This window comes from Neomonachus schauinslandi, chromosome 6, assembly GCF_002201575.2.
Source record: "Neomonachus schauinslandi chromosome 6, ASM220157v2, whole genome shotgun sequence".
Lineage (NCBI taxonomy): Eukaryota > Metazoa > Chordata > Mammalia > Carnivora > Phocidae > Neomonachus > Neomonachus schauinslandi.
Window position 1 is genome coordinate 75304257 of NC_058408.1, and position 20697 is coordinate 75324953.

At 43.1% G+C, this 20697-nt stretch overlaps 1 protein-coding gene across 4 annotated transcripts in view; it reads right to left on the reverse strand.

The window, feature by feature from the left end:
- Positions 1–20697, reverse strand: part of ASAH2 (N-acylsphingosine amidohydrolase 2) — a 92094-nt gene that overhangs the window by 41677 nt on the left and 29720 nt on the right. For all 4 annotated transcript variants that reach the window (XM_021696190.1, XM_021696191.1, XM_021696189.1 and 1 more), the window contains exons 5-8: positions 19728–19877; positions 12488–12664; positions 11076–11203; positions 9842–9919 (exon numbers count right to left, since the gene is read on the reverse strand). In XM_021696190.1, the coding sequence (XP_021551865.1) occupies positions 9842–9919; positions 11076–11203; positions 12488–12664; positions 19728–19877 (533 nt within the window). The remainder of the gene's footprint in view (positions 1–9841; positions 9920–11075; positions 11204–12487; positions 12665–19727; positions 19878–20697) is intronic.

The window sequence follows — 20697 nt, forward strand, 5'->3', positions numbered from 1 at the left end:
ATAAAATCTTTAATAAAAAAAAATAGGGGCGCATGGGTGGCCCAGTCGTTAAGTGTCTGCCTTTGGCTCGGGTCATGATCCCAGGGTCCTGGGATCGAGCCCCGCATTGGGCTCCCTGCTCCACGGGAGGCCTGCTTCTCCCTCTCCCACTCCCCCTGCTTGTGTTCCCTCTCTCGCTGTGTCTCTCCCTATTAAATAAATAAATAAAACCTTTAAAAAAATAAAATAAACACTTCTAAATAATGATTACATCACAGCTAAAGCAGGGCTCTACAGGGGTCAGCAGGATACAATCAAGGTACCAAGGAAGGTCCAGAGATTTGAGATTTGATCCTATAGCAAAGTTAGCAAAGTCTATAGCAAAGTTAGTGAAAATTTCTGGGTCTCTATTTCCTAAGACTGAACATAATAAATTTTGACTATGCTCTGTGAATCAATACACAGCAAATTAATATAGAATCTTCTAATTATTCTCTTCTGTGTAACAGGCATTTTCTAGGGCCTCTTCTAATTCAGACACTCTGCACTTCCCACTCTGAAGCAGAAAAGAAAAGCCAAATGCACAATTGAGCTTCTTCCATATTCTAAAACAGTAGCAAACCCACCCCGAGTGCTGTTCTCTCAAACCTGGGCCACCATGTCCAGCATGCATGTTGTGCCCTGCACAAGGAGGACTTGCAAAGGGGGTAAATGGAGGCTGAAATCCAGCCCCTGATCAGCTCACGGAGCTAGGCACCTCAGTCAGCCCAGAGAAGGGAGCGCCTTCGTATGTTGTGCATCAAGGTCCTACGTGCTAATGGCAGCCCTCTCCAATCTAAATGTCCACCAACTGGGAAAAAGAATATTGTACATCCCCTCAAAGGTAGTGTTCATGAAGATGTGTAATAAAATGGGAGCTCTTTAGGTAAATACACTATAGGAAGCTGTAGTGGGTTGAATAGTGTCCCCCACCACATTCACGTCCACCAGATCCTTAGAATGTGACCTTATGTGGAAGTAGTCTTTAGAAATATAAACAAGGGAAAGAGCAAATGAAATCATATTGGCCTGGGTTGGGTCTTATATCCAGTGACCGGTGTCCTCATAATAAGAGGACAGAAACAGGGTGCCTGGGTGGCTCAGTTGGTTAAGCGACTGCCTTCAGCTCAGGTCATGATCCTGGAGTCCCTGGATCAAGTCCCGCATCGGGCTCCCTGCTCTGCAGGGAGTCTGCTTCTCCCTCTGACCATGCTCTTTCTCATTCTCTCTCTCAAATAAATAAATAAAATCTAAAAAAAAAAAAAGAGGACAGAAACAGAGAGATGCCCCAAAACATTGAGAAGTAGGCACTGTGAAGATGAGGGCAGAGATTGGAGTGATGGGTCTACCACCAGAAGCTGGGAGACACATGGAACAGATTCTCCCTGAAAGCCTCCAGGAGAAGCTAACCCTGCCACCTGATTTTGGATTTCTGTTCTCTTGACATGTGATAGAATAAATGTCTGTTGTTCGAAGCCAGCCAGACCATAATAATTTGTTATGGCCGCCTTAAGACACTACTGCAGAGGCCCTATGTTTAGCAGCTAGAGTACTAGCTCCAGACTCATACACAAATTACTTAATCTATTGGAACCTCAGTGTTCATTTCTGTAACATAATGATAATAGTAGTATTTGCCTCACATTTGACAACCAAAGGAACAAATACATCTAAGGTGCTTAGCACGAGGACTGGTCTACATTAAGAATGGAATGATTTATCACTACGATGAGATGGATGGTGCTAATCCTGATCATGCCATTGCAGCTGATGACCAGGATGATGATGGTGATGGTAAGGGGGAAAGAGATACAAAGCTCTATGTGTATGTGGGTGTATGTATGTGTATCATAAGATTAACACAATACTAAAATACGTGTATGCACCTGTGTATTCAACACGTGTATATTCAACCCACATCATATGCACATGAAATAATGAGAGGAAGAAACCCTGCCCTCCTATAGCAGAGATTTAAGGGCTTACAAAACACACAATGTGATCTACTTCCCCATTTCACTAGCACGATGGGACATGTGAATAGCCCTGGCCAATCACACGTATGCAGGGGGACCACCCAATTTTTATTGGACCTTGCATGTGTGGGAAATGTGCACATTTCAAGTCTTTAAGGGGTTAAGCTACTGGAATTTCATGGCCTGTTTGTTGTGGCACCTGGTGTGAGTTACCCTGATTCACACACCTCTTGTTCACCTCCCTTACAGTCTTCCGCTGCCCCACTACAAACTATCTGGGGAAGGAGAGGAAAGGGTGTTTCGTTGCATTATACTAATAGGACCCAAAGGATGACCTGAATTTTATACAAGCAGACACAGTGAGTACAGACCAGGCTGCCCAGATTAAAGAAAGACAACGAACGATAGCAAGGGGAGCCCTTCTGAAGTTACAGGTAAACTTGGTGGCCAGCATCCTGGAAAAATCTTTCTATCATCTCTTCCAGAGAAGAGATGTACATTCTCAGCTATTTTTATTGTCTTCAAAAGTCCTAGATGATGAAGGAAAGATAGCTGGTTTGGGTGGATTCTAATAAGTCACTGCAATCAAAATTCTTATATCCTAAATGACATGATGAAGCAATCAACAAAAACAAAACAAGAAATGGCCCAAAGAGTATTTTCTAAAATCCAGCTTAACTAACCTGAATTGAAGAACCTGAAAGGAAGACAGAGTGATTTGGCTTTTGGGGGTCTATTATTCAGCAATAATTACAGCATGATGATACCAAGATTGACAAGAACACGGAAAGCAACACTCCACTCATGTTTGGATAGCAGGAGTGAAAACTAGCAAAAACCTTCCAGAGGACCATTTGGCAATTTGTAAGAAAAGCCTTAGTAACCAGCATTCCTTTTTAGCCCAGCAATCACACTTCTAGGAATTCAGCTTAGGGAAATCACCGGCAAAATACACAATATCTGTTCTGGAATGCTTATCACATTGTACTTTATGATGGCAAAAACTATAAACTAAGTATCAAATGATCACTGATCATTGAGTACATTGTCATACATACAATGGAATACTATACAGCCATTTAAAATGGTGATTTAGAAGATGCTAAGACACTAAGCATTGAAAGGTATTCATATGGTGCTTCTAAATGAAAAAGCTACCAATTGTATATAAAGTCTCACTTTTTCAAATAAAAAAATGTATAGATATGATTAGGAAAAGATCTAACAAGACATGTAACAAAATGTTAATAGAAGCTATCCTGTTCCAGAATTACCAGGTGATTTTTAATTTTCTTTCTTTTTTTTTTTTGTTCACTATTGAAATATTATAAAATACATGAACAAAAGAGAGAAGATTTTAAAAACCACTTGATACAACCCCAAGAGTGAACTCTGATGCGAACTATGGACTTTGGGTGGTGATGATATATCTATGTAGGTTCATTGATTTTAATGTATATACCCCTCTGGTCCCAGATATTGATGGGGGAAAGGAGAGTTAGACGGTATATGGAAAATCTCTGCACTTTCTGTTTAATTTTGCTGGGAACCTAAAACTACTCTAAAGAATAAAGTCCATTAAAAACCAACCCTGCCACAGTGTCACCTCTGCCACCCTTCTATTGATCAAAATGGTCCCAGGGCCAGCCAAGATTCAAGGGCTGGAGAAATCCTCTCTATGTTTTAATGGATCCTATCAAGGTCACTTTGTATAGAATACATGTGATAAGAGTTTTTGTTGCCGCCATCTTTGGAAACTATAATCTTCCATTTATTTTTTTTTTAAGATTTTATTTAGCTATTTGACCCACAGAGAGAGACAAAGCACACGCAGGGGGAGTGGGAGAGGGAGAAGCAGGCTCCTCGCTAAGCAGGGAGTCCAGTGCAGGGCTCGATCCCAGCACCCTGGGATCAAGAACTGAGCCAAAGGCAGATGCTTAACCAGCTGAGCCACCCAGCATCCCTATAATCTTCCATTCAAAGATTTGTTTTTAAATCTCTATCAATCCTAAAAGGATAAAAGAAGGAGAAAAGGCATTGAAAAAGAGACAAATAGCACAAAGTGAAAAGATACCCCAAAAGGGCAGAGATATGTAATAATCACAATCCTAAAAATAGACTATACTCACTTATGAAAAGATGAAGATTATCAAAGTAAACAAATAAAGTTATATGATATTCATAAGGGATACCTCTAAAATGTAAGAACAAATAAAAGTTGAAAGAAAATGATAGAAAAATATACCTGCCAATTCTTACCTGCAGAGAGCTGAGTTAGTTATGCTAGCATGAGAATACAAAGATTTTGAGACAAAAATAAAAATCATTATTAGATGTAAAGAGAATTACTACAGAACACACACACACTTAATAGCACATGGAGATACACTGTTAATATTTTTCACAGTATTTTTTTTTTTAGATTTTATTTATTTATTTGAGAGAGAGAGCACGAGAGGGAAGAGGGTCAGAGGGAGAAGCAGACTCCCTGCTCAGCAGGGAGCCTGATGTGGGACTCGATCCCGGGACTCCAGGATCATGACCTGAGCCGAAGGCAGTTGCTTAACCAACTGAGCCACCCAGGCGCCCTTTTTCATAGTATTTTAAAGCTTCTAGTGCTCAGAGTGAGTGGAACCAAGCATCTACTTTTACAGAATGACCTTTTAGACAAGCTTGTTTTTTATTTTTTGTTCTACATTGGGAATTGGGCAGAAGAAAATGCACCTGAATATGAGCCACGATTGACTTTGGGAAGTAAAACTTGGAGTTAATTTTTCTTTCTTTCTACTTGCCTATATTTTTTTATTTTTCCATGGTGAGTACATATTATTTTTATACTAAAAAAAAAAGTATACTTGGAGTAAAAAAGTAATAGCCTCCCAAATCTCTTCAGGTTAAGAATATTCCAGAAACCCAACAATCAAGTTAGTCCAATGCCTTCTGCCAGTTATAACAACTGGTTTTATGGGCTTTGGTTTTTAAACGTTGTAAACTTTCTTTTTTAAAAAGATTTATTTATTTATTTGAGGAGGGTGCACGCATGCATGTGAGTGGGGGCGGGGGAGAGGGGCAGAAGAGAATCTCAAGCTGACTCCATGCCCAGTGCGGAGCCCAACGCAGGACTTGATCCCATGACCCTGAGATCATGAATTGAGCCAAAATCAAGAGTTGGACGCCTAACCGCCTGAGCCACCCAGGTGCCCCTATAAACTTTTGGTTTTTAAACTTTCAAATTTAACACTTTAAATTAACAAGCATGATTTATCTCTGTCATCAGTCAACTATCATCACCCTTGTCATCAGAGTGTTTAGTAAGCAGCTTCACTTTAAACAGGGATGGACCAGACGCAGGTCAAACACTCACTACATAGCCCTCGGGCTATCCTCTACCAGAGACGAACAGCCCAAGCGAGCTGACCGGAAATTGGAGCAAGAAGACGGCATCAATCTTCATGGCAACATGGACGAGGCAGAACAGGAAGAAGAAATTCAGGTCATAGAAATAGAGAGCACGGCTTCGCAAACCAGAGTTAACACTAATGGAGAAGGTATTTGTACAGACAAAGACGAGATGAGGTGGAGGAAGGAGAAGTCCAGAATGGCTGGTGAAGGGCAGGCACTGAGCTTTCCATGTTTGCTCTGTGAGTGGAGTAAGGAGACTGAGGAGAGAACTCAGAGGGTAGAACAGATAGACATGATCATTCAAGAAGCCATGGTCATAGCTGGTAGAGAAGATTTACACACACACACACACCCCACAACCAAGTTCTATAAGTCACCATCATTCGAATAAATTCACGTAATGTCATAAATTGGGCTTTTGTAAGTGTGTACACCAATTATTCAAATGGGATGAACAAATCATCCTGTGGTTTTGTAACATGCATCTTTAAAGAACCCCCTCACGTGACCCCTTTCTGCAAGAACAAGAGGATTTGCAGTGTCTAAAACACAAGACACTTGAGCAATCATTCAGAAACCTGCTCACACCTTCCTCACAGCTCTGGCCGATAGGATTCATGCCAGACGGAGCCCAACAGGGCTGACAAGATAAGAAAAACAAGAAGAGAGTCCATGCCACTCCTGCAAGCTGAAGGAAGAGACCCCGACAGGGTGGAGAGATACAAGGGAAGAGCAGTGAGACCAAGCCTGTGCTGGTGCATGGAACTCGAGGAAATGAGCCGGTCCCCTCCCCTCTTCCCCCGACTGCCCCCCCCCCCCCCCCCCCCACCGCCATGCCCAGAGCTGCAGGGACAAGGGCTCCTGGGAAAAGTGACTCGCCACCAACCAGAGCTGCCATTCAGATTATCTGCCCACCCTTATGACTTTCCTTTGGGTGCAGACATTTGAAACCTCTGCTTGGTTTTCTCCCTTCACAGTTCCCTCTTGCACATGGTGTCCTATGACAACAGGATCTCAAAACTTAATGTCGTGTTTCGCCATTGAAGGACCAGACTCCTTGTTTGAGGTGACTTCCAGAGCTCCCCCTGCTCCAAAGTGAATTTTGGGAATGCTACCCAGCTTCCATTTTAATTCAGAACTCAGAACCTCCCAAACATGTCCTCCACATCAGGAGACAAATCGTGTACTGTTTCTGCATGAGGTAGTATCAGGCAAAAAGAAACACTTTCCTAGCATAGACAGGCCAACTGAAGCAAATAATGCCCTCACAAATGCAAAGAACTTAATGACTTATGGAAGAGTTTCACACACATAATTCTATTCCATTCTTCAGGTCACCAGTCTTCCCAACCCTTCAAGAGCCTCCAACTCCCAACCCCAGCTTAAAACACTTGAATGGTTTTCCATTCCCCCCTGGTGTAAAGACCAAAATCTTTATCATAGCATCTGATCTCTATGACTCACTTTAACTCACAACACCCTCCTCTGCACTCCAGCCACACAGACCTTCTATCAGCTCCTCAAATGGGCCACAGGACTTTTGCACATGCTTCTCCGTCTATGTTAAATGTTCCTTTCCACCACCACTACATCCTCCCCTCCCCCCCATTTTACCAGTTAATCCTCACCCTTCCTTTGGTTTTTAGCTCCACTATTAATTCCTTAGGGAAGCTTTTCCCAATCTCCCTGACTAGGTCAAGTCCCTTTAAGATAGCTGTACATATGTTCCTTTCATAGCACTTAACCCAATTATAATTATACAATTATACAATTCAAATCCAATTATACTTATTTGTATGACTATTTGGATACTTTTTGTCTCTACCAGGAGGTTATAAAATCTATAAATTCTATAAGGTTATAAATTCTATTTTTGCTCATCAGTCTATCTATAGTGCTAGCTCAGTTCATGACACAAATACTCTACAATATTGAATGAATAAATGAATAAATGAATGAATGAATGAGTGAATAATGACCTGTGGAGAGAAGATATTATATCCACATTAGAGAAATACGGAAATTGAGTCTCCAAGAGTTTAAGGGATTTGCTCAAGGAGCACAGGCATGGGGATTTGATTCTAAGGTATTTGATTCCTGATTTCATAGTCAGGAAATGCACCATTCCAAGGACTGGGGAGTCCTGCATGGCACATAATAGGTATCCAGTGCAGACTTGCTGAATGAAGAAATGAAAACAAAAATGAAAGTAAGAAAGAATCAATTGTGGACTTCAATATGATTTTCAGGGCAAAGAGAACAGTCTTGGCTGTGACATTGGACAGGTCATATCACCTCTCTAGGCCATAGCTGAGCTTTGAAACAGATGATACCCATGCTCTGCAAATCTGAGGTTCATACTCCTCCTACCTTGGAATTCTAACAGCAGACACCTACATATGGTGGCTGAGTGACTTCTCTGCCCAGACTCGACTTTATGCTTTGGAACATTTTTAATGCATTCAAAGAGCAATTATCACTATGCAACAAGAGGCAATTGCAGGAGCAATTACATCAAGGATAACATATGGCAGCTACAAAAACAATAGAAAGTTATTGCAGTGTCTTAAGCATAGCAGATGGAGGAGAGTTGTTATAACCTTGACAGTTGACCCTGGGACTTCTAGATATGTTATATAGTCATACGCACGGAAGCAAAGAACATCTGGCAAAAGGATAACATGTTTTAGCTTTCCATTGGCATTGTTAAATGATTCAGAAACTAATAAAAGGGAACCATGAATGGTCTCAGTCATCCAGCCAAGAGTTAAGCAGAAACGATAAGGAAAAAGGGTCCTTCTTCTCCCAACAAATGTGGAATTCTCTAACTAGTCATAGATAATATGCTTGTATCCTGATTGTCTCTGAACCAAATGTCCCACAAAGTGACTCACAATCTGGAATTAGCTCACCTTTTCAGGTTCATCCCTCACCCCTCTCCGACAGTCACCCATACTCTGGCCTCACAGGTCACTGTGTTTTCATGACTCCATGAGAAATACCCTGGCTCCTTCAGATCCAGTTCAAACATCATTTTCTCTATGAAGCCTTCCACAATGCTCCCAAGCATCCCAAGCACCACCTCCTCCAACTCCCCACAGCATTTATTTATGCCCAGGTGGTAGTATTGATGGCCATCTGATTTATGTTATGATTACTTGTCTGTCTGTCTCTGTCCCTTGCCCCAATCACCCCACTAGTTGGTAAGACCCTTCAAGATAGGGACCATGCCTTATTCATACCCCCAGCACAGACCTGCATGCCTAACATTTAGAAAAGTCTATTGAGTGAAACACCGGGGGGACAACTAATCAGTAGATGAATTAATCATTAATGGATGAATGACTCCTATTATGTCAACCCATATAATAAAGTTTATTTTATCAGGGAGTTTCTAGTGACCTCACTTGAAACCCAAAGAAGTAACTCCAATGTTAAGAAGGTCAAGCACTTTGATAAGCCAATAATGGCATTCTTTGCATGTATTACCTCATTTAATCTTGAAACAATCCTATGAGGTATTATTATTCCCAGTTTCAAATGGAATAGTTGAGGTGTAAGTAGGTAAGTTACTTTCCCTAGGCCTCAGGGTTAGTAAGTGGCAGGATAGGATTTGAACTCAAGTCCTAAGACCTACACCTAACACCGGAACACCTCACCACCAGGCTGTCTCCCATCTAGTTATAGTGCCAGTCCTGGTCATTGTCTTTCATATTTTCATTCACCTCTTATTACTTTTAATTAATCTGAATTTGACTTCCATAGAAACTTTCACGAAAGGATTTCATAATTCTATCTGATAGGCCCCTACTGCCTTTACTAACACTTATTATCAACATTTTGAGGACTCACCTTATCCCTCAATTTTAAAGTAAGAAAATTGAGACATAGAGCAGTTAAGTAACTCGGTCAAAGTCACGTAACTCATCACGATGAGAACCTAGAGTGACCCCAACCCACACTTAACTGCAGTGCCCATGCGCCATCTTGAGCTTCCATTGGGCATCCTACATCACTTGGAAGTTCACACATCAAGGCATCTGGCACCGTTACCCATCCAGTCAATTCCTGAATCAGTCCAATTGCAGGGACAAAATTCACACATGAATGCAAATGCCTTCTTTTTGAAGAAAACAAAATCCACATTTTCTTACATATAAAACGGAACTCAAATCCATGAAGCTGTAGTTTTGCCTCATCTGCTTCCTTGAGGTGGCCTCAATTCTGCTTCCATCACTAGTTTTCCAGGTGAGGAAGTGGGTTCCGGGAGGCTGAGAACCTTGTCCCAGGGTCCATGGCTGGATCCCAAGTCTGGACTCTTAACTACTCAACAGATTCTCAGTACCTGCTGCCACTATTCTAGCCTCTTCTCCCATCACCCCCTCTTCAGGATTCAGGAAAGTTATCCAGACAGAATGAAAAACAAAACAAAGTAAACAGAGTACCTGAGAAGGCCCAGTTCAGCTCCATTCAAATCTTCCATTTTTAGGACGACCATTTCTTTGTCGGTATTTGAAGAATACCTAGTCAGCAAAACAAAGAAACTCAGTCACTTCTATGTCAGAGCCTGACCCTCCTGTGTGACCAGCAGTAGAAGCTGACTCAAAAACCAAAACCAAAACACCTTTCCATAAGCGAGGCGCCCTGACGTGGTATATCGTCTTATAAACCACATCCGGGACCTCATTCCTCTGCAAATGCTGTCAGAGTCAGAGGCATCAGGCCAGCCAACTGGAGATGAAATATACATCTCTATGTCATACGCACAATCTTCTATAACATATTCGTATTTCCTACAAAAAAGATTTGCCTTTGAAATTTCTACTTGTATTAAATTTTAATGGAATCTCTTAAAAATAGCAGGGAATATGCAAAATCAAAAACATTCATGACCTGCCGCATAAAGTGGTTCTTTCATGTCCTTTCAAGGGAAATCAGGTTATGTTTTCTAAAAATCAACTCCTTTGGAATCTACTAAAAAATACAGAGACAAATGTAAAATGTCAAGTGGTCACATTGAAACTGAGATACTCGTTTACTATGCCATACTAGTCAAGTGCTTCTCTTCTGTTGCAAACCTGGTTTGGCACTTAAACAAACAAACAAACAAAAAACAACAAAAACTATCTCCCTTAGTTGTTCCATTCAATTATGCTCATTTTATTTCTTGCTCTTCGTTCCAGTTTCTTTAACCTTTTATGTCCTTTCTCTTGCCACATTCTCCCGGACAGAGATGATTTCTTCTGAATGACATAATAAAAAGAGCTATTCATTAATTTAACAAATACATGTGGTGCACATTTTTATCTCCACTTTACAGAAGAAGCTGAGAGCCAATAGATTACGAACAAGTGAATCACCAAAGGTCACACGACTAGGAAGTGATCAAGCTAAGATATGACCAGAGTCGTGCCTGATTCCAAAGCTGAGAGTTCTTCCACCATTCGAACTCACCCCCGAAGCTGGCAAAGAGGCCAGACTTGTGTGCGGGATGGTGCGTGCTCCCACACTCACTTTGGACTTCTGCCACTCTTAAACTCTAAGCATGTTTTACATTTATCTTAGCTTTTAATACTCCTTTAGGATCCTGCCACGTTCCTTGAGGAACAGCTGTGTTCTTAGATTTTGTCACCGATGGCTAAAGGAAACACATGACCTGATTCCGACAATCCCCCTCACCTGGCCCTCTCTGACTCAGGATTCTGAAGATAAGAAGAGGGGCTTCGGTTGATCTGGGCACCTTCCACAATTCCTTTGTTGATAAAGATTTTGCCTGGTTTCATGTTTTTGTGCGCCGTCTCGATGCTCTGTGGGTTAACGAGAGAGAGCGCGAGCAAGTTGTGAATTTAGAAATCCTGGTGGGATACAGACTTAGTCGATATAAACAGAAGGGCTCTGTGGACAGTTTCCTTTGTCTCCAAGCTGCCCCTGCCAGGGGATGAGAGCTGGAGAACCGCGCGGCCAGGGTCACTCTCGGGGTGCACAGAGGGCCTCGGGGCTGAGACACTGAATTGCCATGAACTGGGAAACTCGCGCCGATGGGCACCTGAGTGTCCTGGGGCCCCTGCGTCAGGCACCATCCTCAGGTTCAGGCGGCCAAACTGGGAGTGACTCCCCCAACACTGGACCAGGATTTGTTAACATGTAGGGCATTCCCCCCTCCATACCCACTCCGTCCCCCCACCCTCTGAGGCAAAGTTTTTCGAACTTTTCTAACTCAAAACCACAATAAGCAATACATTCTTCATCACAGCCTAATATGCATCGACGTCTGTGTCCTAAAACAAAAGTCCACAAGATGAACTACACCCTTACTATGTGTTTGGCAGCATGATATTCTCCAATCTGTTTTGTTTTAGTTCTGTTTTTTCAATGTGTATTGCAACCCATGAGATCGATTTCACGCAGCCAGTCATGAATTGCCAGGCAGAGTCTGGAAAACATTGTTGCAAAGACATGTCTGCCTTTGCCGACTAGATCGCCGGGCTCGGGAGTGGCTTCATGAGAAAAAGCAGAGAGACACTACATCTCGAAGGCAAAGGCATGAAGAGAACATCAGAAAGGATCCCGTGGGAGTAATTAATAAGCTGAGAGATGAGAAGAGAGGAATAAGAGGCACCCAAGCCAGGGACAGGAGGGGGGCTTGGGGTTCTGGAAGGAGCTCTGTGCTGTCTGCAGCTACCATTGAGGACGTGAGCAATGAGGGTACGTGTAGAAACAGGATCCTCTGTCATGCTACTTGGGAAATAGGAGGCAAGATTGCAATTATGTGTAATTACTTTTGTTTCCTTGATGGGTTCCTTTTCGAGTGACTTAGCGCGGAGAACAGACCACGTGGGGCCCTCTCTGTTATAAAGGTTATAAGTGTCCCTTTAGACAACTGCATGAGGCTTCCTGCAGAGAACTGTCCTCTCTCCATCAGTCAGTGCCTCGGAGACCAGAAGCTACATGGGAGTCAGGAACGGAGGCGAGGAAGGAGCGAAGATGCTCGGACCGAGATCCTAGAAGGACTCTCTCCATATCACAGCAAATCGATCCTAAACACTTGTAGGCGAGGGAAAGAACAGCTCCATCTGGGGCTCTGTGCCTACCTTCACGATGCCAGTGACCATGTATTCAAAAGTTCGATTGCTAAACCCTTCACTGGCGATGACAAACATGGTATACTGGAAAAATCCCGCTGGTCCCGAGTGAGTGTGAGTGCCGCTCAGGATGATGTTGTCTCTTCTGTACAGGGAACCATATTTACTCTGCAGTCTGTTCAGGACCTTCAGGAGAAAAGAAAAAAAAAGTTAGAACTAAAAAGGATAACAGAGCAGCTCACTATGGAAAAGGCTCGGGTGAGGCTAATTGCCGATCGTATCAATGACGCCCTTCACTCTATGCTTGAGGGTGTCGTCATAGTAACAACATCAACACCAACAGTCCCCACCAAGGCTAACGTTTTGTGGATCCTTGCTAGGTGCGAGCACAGGGTTAGGTATTACATGCCTTATGTTATTTTAAAATCTTTATAACAACCCCAAGAGGTAGGTATTTTTAATCTTCTAGCTGAGAACACTGAAGCGTGCAGAAGATAAAGAATGCGCCCACTGATCTAATAAATAGCAGAGCCAAACCCAGATCCGTGTCTCCATAGAACGAGTACGCTTTCCGATTCATTATCCCACACGGAGTATTAGCCCCCTGGGCACTGATCTAAGCACTAGGAATATGTGAGGTTCCTACCCTGATGAAGCTTTTATTCTAATGGGGGAGAAATAAGCAAACAAATGAGTGCATAATGTTATATTATATCATGCAGTGGTGAACGCTATGAAGAAAAATGTTTCTGGGTAGGGAAAAAGAGAGTGATGGGTGTCAGGGAGGAAAACACCTTCTCAAAGATGTTCCCTTTCATCAGAGGCTTAAAATGAAGAGCCCAAGCTGGTCATGCAATATACGGGGAAAGGCATCCCAGGGGCAGTGAACAGAATGTGTAAAGGTCTCTTTATTTCCTCGCAGCCCAGAATGAAGAACTTGACATTGCCTGACACATAGCATCACACTTACTGGTCTGGGGGAAGCCAGCTGCCGTGACCTCAGGACACCCCGGCAGCCCTGTGGGGATGCCCGTGTGGAAACAAGCACAGTGGATGAGCCACCTCAGGCGTCGTAGACCCTTTACCTCGGGCAAGCCTTCCAACCAGCCAGCACATGATTCCAGCCTCACGGCACAGCAGGGTGTCTCACCTCAGTCGGAATCACCCAGCCCGCCCCCCCGGGATTCCCGAGCCTCAGAAAGGACAGGCCGAGCTTTGCTTTAAGCCCCTGAGTTTTCCAGATGACTTGTTGTGGAGCAAGAGATCACACACACACACACACACACACACACACACACACACACACAGAGACCCGGGGAGTGTTCACTGTCCATGTCACAGTCCGTGAACATCTCATCATGCATGATACCTGTGCTCATGGGGCACAGACACGTCGAGAAAACGACAGGGAGAAATGCCCAATGGTGCAGAGCACTAGTTTCTGATTCTGCTTTAATCAGCTTCAATCTGAAAGTTGGTATTATCGTAGCTTCCTTGGGAAAGATGGTTTGGCTTTTTTTATGCCAAAAATCATTAAAATGGGGCACCTGGGTGGCTCAGTCGTTAAGCGACTGCCTTCGGCTCAGGTCATGATCCTGGAGTCCCGGGATCGAGTCCCGTATCGGGCTCCCTGCTCGGCGGGGAGTCTGCTTCTCCCTCTGACCCTCCTCCCTCTCATGCTCTCTGTCTCTCATTCTCTCTCTCGCAAATAAATAAATAAAATCTTTAAAAAAAATCATTAAAATGATCTCACGGGGTGACTCTTGGTTTCGGCTCAGGTCATGATCTCAGGGTCCTGGGATCGAGCCCTGTGTCTGGCTCCAAGTTCAGCAGGGAGCCTGCTTGAAGATAATCTTCTGGCTCGCTCTCTCTCAAATAAATAAATAAATCTTAAAAAAAAAAAAAGTGTCAAACACAGAGCAACCTTCCTTGATGAAGGATACTATCACCGGGCACAATGATGAAAGCTCATTTATGGCAGGGATGGCAAATACCGCTTACTCACGTACCCAGTCCTACTTATTGGTAGTTGCTCTCAGATGCAGGGTGTTGAGAAGGATTCTGAATCTAAACCTGGGCTTAGCAAAAAAAGAGGGCCTTTTTTGATTAGCAACATTGTCTACCTTGAGTATACCACAGGCAGCAGTATGCGGATAAACTGTCATGCACACGGAAACCAAAGCCCCCCGTTTGAATTGCTTGCCAGTCTCTGGGGTGTAAATACTCCCACCACAGTCAATTTCAAGCTACCAAAATCTAACAAGGAGCTCACAAAGCTCCTGAACATTTAACAATCAGCCCTCATGAGCTGGTCCAAGCCAGTTCCAACACACCCGTGATACATAAGGGAGTAGCAGGAACTTACATACCATATGCCCGACACGCAATAATACATCCATTTCAACCTCTTCTATTTTAGGTGAAGAGCTACACCACCCTCATCTACTCATGTGGCCATTGAATGGGGAAGACGCTTACAAACCATCTTGCCTTGTTAACCAATCCATGCCCCAAACATGATTGCTAGGTTACCATGTCTGTTTACAAAATCCTTTGATGCCAGGCAAATGTGGAAAGGAAATAGGACATGACCAGACTAACACCCTCTGACCAAGTAGCCCACATTCTCCATCCCAAGAAGTTTCCATGTTGCTTCTGTGTGACCTAACTCCAGCCCACATGTTTCATCACTCTTATATGTTCTTCCACACAGTGATGACAACAGTCGTGAGGAAGATGCCTCTGTAAGGAGCAGGTAGAATGATCACTGAAGGGATACCACAAAACTCAACTCAAAGCTCTGTCAAAAGCTAATGTTCTCACAGTTCTGTCACCAAGACAAGAAGGTAGTGGGGGAAAAAAAGAACTTCCGGTCAACTTTAGAGGTCCCCTGGCCCTACCCCCATTTTTATTCCCAGAGAACTATAATGTTAGGATTTTAGAATTCAGTGTACTTCTTTGGGTTTACTCAAGAATCAAGTCCTCAAATAGATGTGAATTACGGCTCCCACATTTTGTATCCTAACTACAGATGTTGTATCCTAAACTACAATATTGTATCCTAACAGATATTGTATTCTAAACTACACTCTCCAACGTGAAGTCCAACACATGGGACTTCAAGAAGAAGGAAAGAAAAACTCAATCGTCTAAGGACAATGCCTGCGACTAGCCATTATAATTAGCGTGTTCCCTACGTCATGAGAGGAGAGTGTTTGAACAGAGTGAAGAAGTTGAATGTCTAGTGAACAGAGCTGAATGTCTACAGCTCACCCCTCTGTGTTCCATTTCCTATTACTGATGCACCTGAGAACCTGCCATGGAAAGAGCTGGAAAGCCACTCTGTTCTCCTGTCCTGCCTCACTGCTCAGAGATCTTCCCGAACCTTCACTCCATGCTGGAAATTTCATCAATCCTTAAAGCTTAGACTGAGAAGCTGCCTAAAACCAGGTGTTCTAAAAAAGCCTAAGAGCGCCTGTTTAGCTACATTTATTTTTCACACCTTCTCTTGGATTAACCTGGGATAGGGAAGTGGGTTCATTTAAAGGCCTTCCCGCTGGGTCTCAGATCGCACGGGGAAGTAAAAATAGGAAGAGATGGAGAAATAGTGGACTGTTGACTTCACAGCCTCTGCAGCCCAACACATTAATCCTCTCTCCCCTCCACACTCCACCCCCAAAGTTCACCTTTGACTCTCCCATTTCTTCCCATGACCCCACCATTTCCCCCATCAGAAGCATGGCCGATGCTCCGGGAGAGTAGTAAGCGTAGTGAGCGTAGGTGCCGGGACCCAGATGCCTGTGTGTGCACCCAGCCCAGGCGCTTCCTGGCTGGCTAGCCGTGCGCAAGTTACTCAGTCCCCTGCAACTCGCTTTCCCAATCCGTCAAATGACATAATAATAGCACCTTCCTCCTTCAGTTGTTTGGAGGATTAAATCCATTAATATAGATGAAGCAATTAGTGTGTGACTCATCGTGGGAACTATGCAAGCGTTAGCTTTTATTTCTATTCATTCCCAAATCTCATTAGCATTTAATGTGACCTCCTACTACCATGTAGTCTCGCTGCCACCCCACTGCTTTAAAACCTTTGTGCCAGGCTCACGTGGCATAGGAGAAACTTCCAGGCAAAGTTGAAATCCTTCCTGCCACCCTAGTTTCCCTTCCTAGTTCATTCAGCCTTCCAACGCATTGTAAAACCTCCGTGTATTAAATCTCCTCTGTTTGAAATACCGGGTGTGAGTACCATTTTCCCAACCGGACCCTCACCGCTAGGGTCTTGACATTAATTTAACAAAGCTGCCAATGTGAGTCCTCACCTCCAGTCTCAGTTTGCGTCAAACATCACTGATTAATCATCCTAAAGCAAAATTGGCTTTGTATTACTCCTCCACTCAAAGGTTTTCAAAGAATCCCCATCACTTACAGAAGTAAAAATAAACTGGCATCCCAGGCCCTCTACAATTATGACTAACATACCTTCCAGGTGTATTCCCAATTACAGGCCTATGTGTGTCCTAATAGCAAGAATCCCTGTCCCTTCAAAGGACAGTCTACATTCCTCCCTTGTGTCTCTCTGTGGTCACACCACCTCCTCCATTTGATAGCTCTCTCTCCCCATGTTAACCATTTAAAATTCTTCCCATTCAGATAAAGAGGATGTGGTGTGTGTGTGTGTGTGTGTATATATATATATATATATATATGTATATATATATATATACATATATATAATATAAATATGTAATATTCTATTATATACATGTATATAATACACCATTATATGTGTGTATATATACATATGCATATGTATATATGTATATATATATATACACCATATATTCCATTTATAATATCCCATTATACATATATAATGGAATATTACCCAGCCGTAAGAAAATGCAATCTTGCCATCTGCAACAACATGGATGGATCTAGAGAGTATAATACTCAGTGAAATAAGTCAGTCAGAGAAAGACGGATACCATATGATCTCACCCATAGGTGGAATCTAAGAAACGAAACAAATGAACACAGAGAAGAAAAGAGACAAACCAAAAAAACAGACTCCTAACTATAGACACCAAACAGAGGGTCACCAGAGGGGGAGGGGCGAAACAGGTGAAGGGGATGAAGAGCACACTCATCATGATGAGCACCAAGTCATGGAGAGAATTGCTGAATCAGTGTATGTTAGTCCTGATGATAATATAAGTGTACTGTTAACTATGCTGAGATTAAAAGAAAATAAGCTTCTGCCCATTGGAATGTCACACCCACTATGAAATTATTCCCGACTTTGCAGTCCCCTTGTGGTGGTGGTTTTAAACCACTGTGTGCCCACATGTTCCTCACTAACCCTCCCTTTCAGAGAGCATGCTTTGCTTTCCCATCCCTGGGTGTGAACTGGACTTGGTGACTCGATTCCAATAGACAGAATGGGCTAGAAGTGCAACTTCTGAGCCGGGTTAGGAGAGGCACCATGGCTTCTCCCCTGCTCTTTCTCTTGGTCACTCACTCTGGGGAGAGCAGCTGTTTGGGGCCACGAAGGACAGTGACCATTAAATGTCCACTATTCAGGAAAGTGGGGAATGGAGGCCTTCTGTCAGCACCACACAGGTGAATCATCTTGGAAGTGGATTAATCAAGTCTTCCAATGATGGCAGCCTCTGCCAACAGCTTGATTTCAAGACACCCTAAGCTGGAACCACCCGGCTAAGCCAGTCCTGATTTCCTGACCAACAGAATGTGAGATGATGTTTCCTGTTTTACGCCACTGTATTCTGGGGCTATTTGTTACTCAGTAATAGATAACTAACACACCACCGTACTTTACTCCAGTGAATTATAGTTACTGTGTTTTTCTATTACAGCCCTTCCTCCTCTCCCCAGCTGGGTAGTGAGCTCATAGGAAATGTGGATTACGACTCACTTGGTTATGTGCCCCCTGAAGTGACCAGCAAAGTACCATGCAAAAAGTAGGTGGTCAATGCATTTTTCCCTCCACGGTAATAGAATCATGTCACTTTTAAGAATGTGGGCTCTGGTATTAGGCATACATGTGTTCAGGACCCAGCTCTACCATTTGCTAACTGTGAATTTGGGAAAGTTCCTCACCTTTTCTAAGACTCCATTACTTTATCCATCAAGTGGGGATAACAACAAACCCACCTCATAGTTTTGTTGTAAGTGTAGGAGTGGGGAGAACATGTAATTCCTTGCTCCTTCGGTGTCCAGAGATGGGGGAGGCTTCCACTCCCCTCTTGGGAAGCGACATTGGAAAAATGTTTTGAGGCCCCCTTGTCATCCCTGTCACTGGCCACTTCACACCACAGGAAGAACAGTGTTTAATAGAGGCTGATAGAACATGACACTGAATAGTGGACATTTAATGGTCTCTGTCCTGGGTGCTCCAGACTTTGTTTCCTCACCTTCATTAATATGTGAGCAGACATTAAGAGTACATTCTCTTTCTGTGACCTGATCCCATGCAGAAAATACAACTCAGTCATGCCCAAGAAACTGGCTTAGAAAGACAGACCTGGAAGGCCATGCTCATCACCCTATTTCTCCCTCTCTCTCTGTGCATCTTACTGCTGCCTGCCCAGGACACAAGGGCTCCCTTCTGCTAAACCCAACCTTCCCCACAGAGGGGGTAACATGGTCTCAATTCGGGGAAAATCACAGAAGAGCCCGCCATAGCCTACAATAGAGCTTAAAGAGTAAATAACATTGTATTCTTTTTAAATTTTATTATGGAAATTTTCAAACACATACAAAAATAATCAGAATAGTATAATGAGACCCCCATCTCCCTCTCAACCCAACTTCAGCCATTTATGGCCGACCTCATTTCGATGTTGTGTTTTACTTCTCATCTGGCTCCTTGCATCTCAGCTGTCTAAAAACTTGAGGGATTAGTAAGTAATTGGAGCTCTCAGACTTCTAACAAGGAGGATAAAATAAGAGAATGGATGTGAAGGTTGCCTCGAACATAATAAGCTTGCAAAACACATTAACAGTAACAATGACAATGAGCCATCAGCAGAACTGAGAGCAAGTTTGATCAAGATGACCAAGACTGGAATTACTTACTAGCCGATTATGTGAAGGCTTGTCAAGAGCTTATAATATGGAGGGCAGTAGAAACTCACTGGATGAGAAGCCAGGAGGGCTTAGTTACTGTCACATTCACTCCCAGACCTTTTCTTTTAAATCATGTCATTTCATTGTCACCTCAGCCACTTACCTCAAGCCTGAGTCGTTGGGATACCATGCCTATGTCGATGCTGACAAACACCACTCGATTTGACCCATCGGGCTCCGCCATGATGAAAGCACGGCTGTACAGCCTCGTGAGAATGCCCCGTGCATTCTGGCCAGTCTTACCGTAGCCCATCTAGGGAGGAAGAGAGAGAGAGTCAGAGCCAGTCTGCCTCACTCCCCTGCCACCAGAACCGGGTACAACCACACAAGAAGAGACCACTTAGGAAAGGCGAGGTAAAACACAATCCACAGGACACTGTGGCTCTGTGTGGGATAATAATATGTGTTTTCAAGAAGCAAGCCAACATCAGGAAAGAGACTTTACTCTTCTGTGTGGAAAAATGCAGAGTAGCTCTCAGTTTGGCAGGAGCCATTCACAGGCCTATGGGCAAGGAAGGGGTTGGCTTGGCTCCGGAATTTTGTTACCATATCACAGACCATCCAGGGGTTTCTGTTCTTTTCTCCTGCCCGAGGTGCTACTGAAGGAAGTAATTCCCCTACCATCATCCCACATTCCCAGAACATCCTAAATACTGAAGGCTCCCTCCCTTTGGTTGTTTGGTATGTAATGTTCTTTCTTTTTCTGAAGAAAATGAAAACTAACGATGTACTGTATGGTGACTAACATAACAAAACAGAACAGAACAGTATAAAATAAAATAAAATAAAAAATAATAAAAATTAAAAATTAATTAAAAATTAAAAATTAAAAATTAAAAATTAAAAGTTAAAAAAATTAAATTAAATTAAAAAAAAAAGAAAATGGTTTCTTTATGATTCAATAGTCTCTACTGAGGGCACCTCATGCTGGCTTTTACCTTGTTGACTGTCCCTCAGCTAAGTCAGGCCAAATGTACCTATCACAATCCCCCTTGTCACCTTGTCATAAAGCCTACCCATGAAGTCTTCAGAATGCCCCTTCTACTGCTTGCTTTACCCCTCATAGGAGTGTT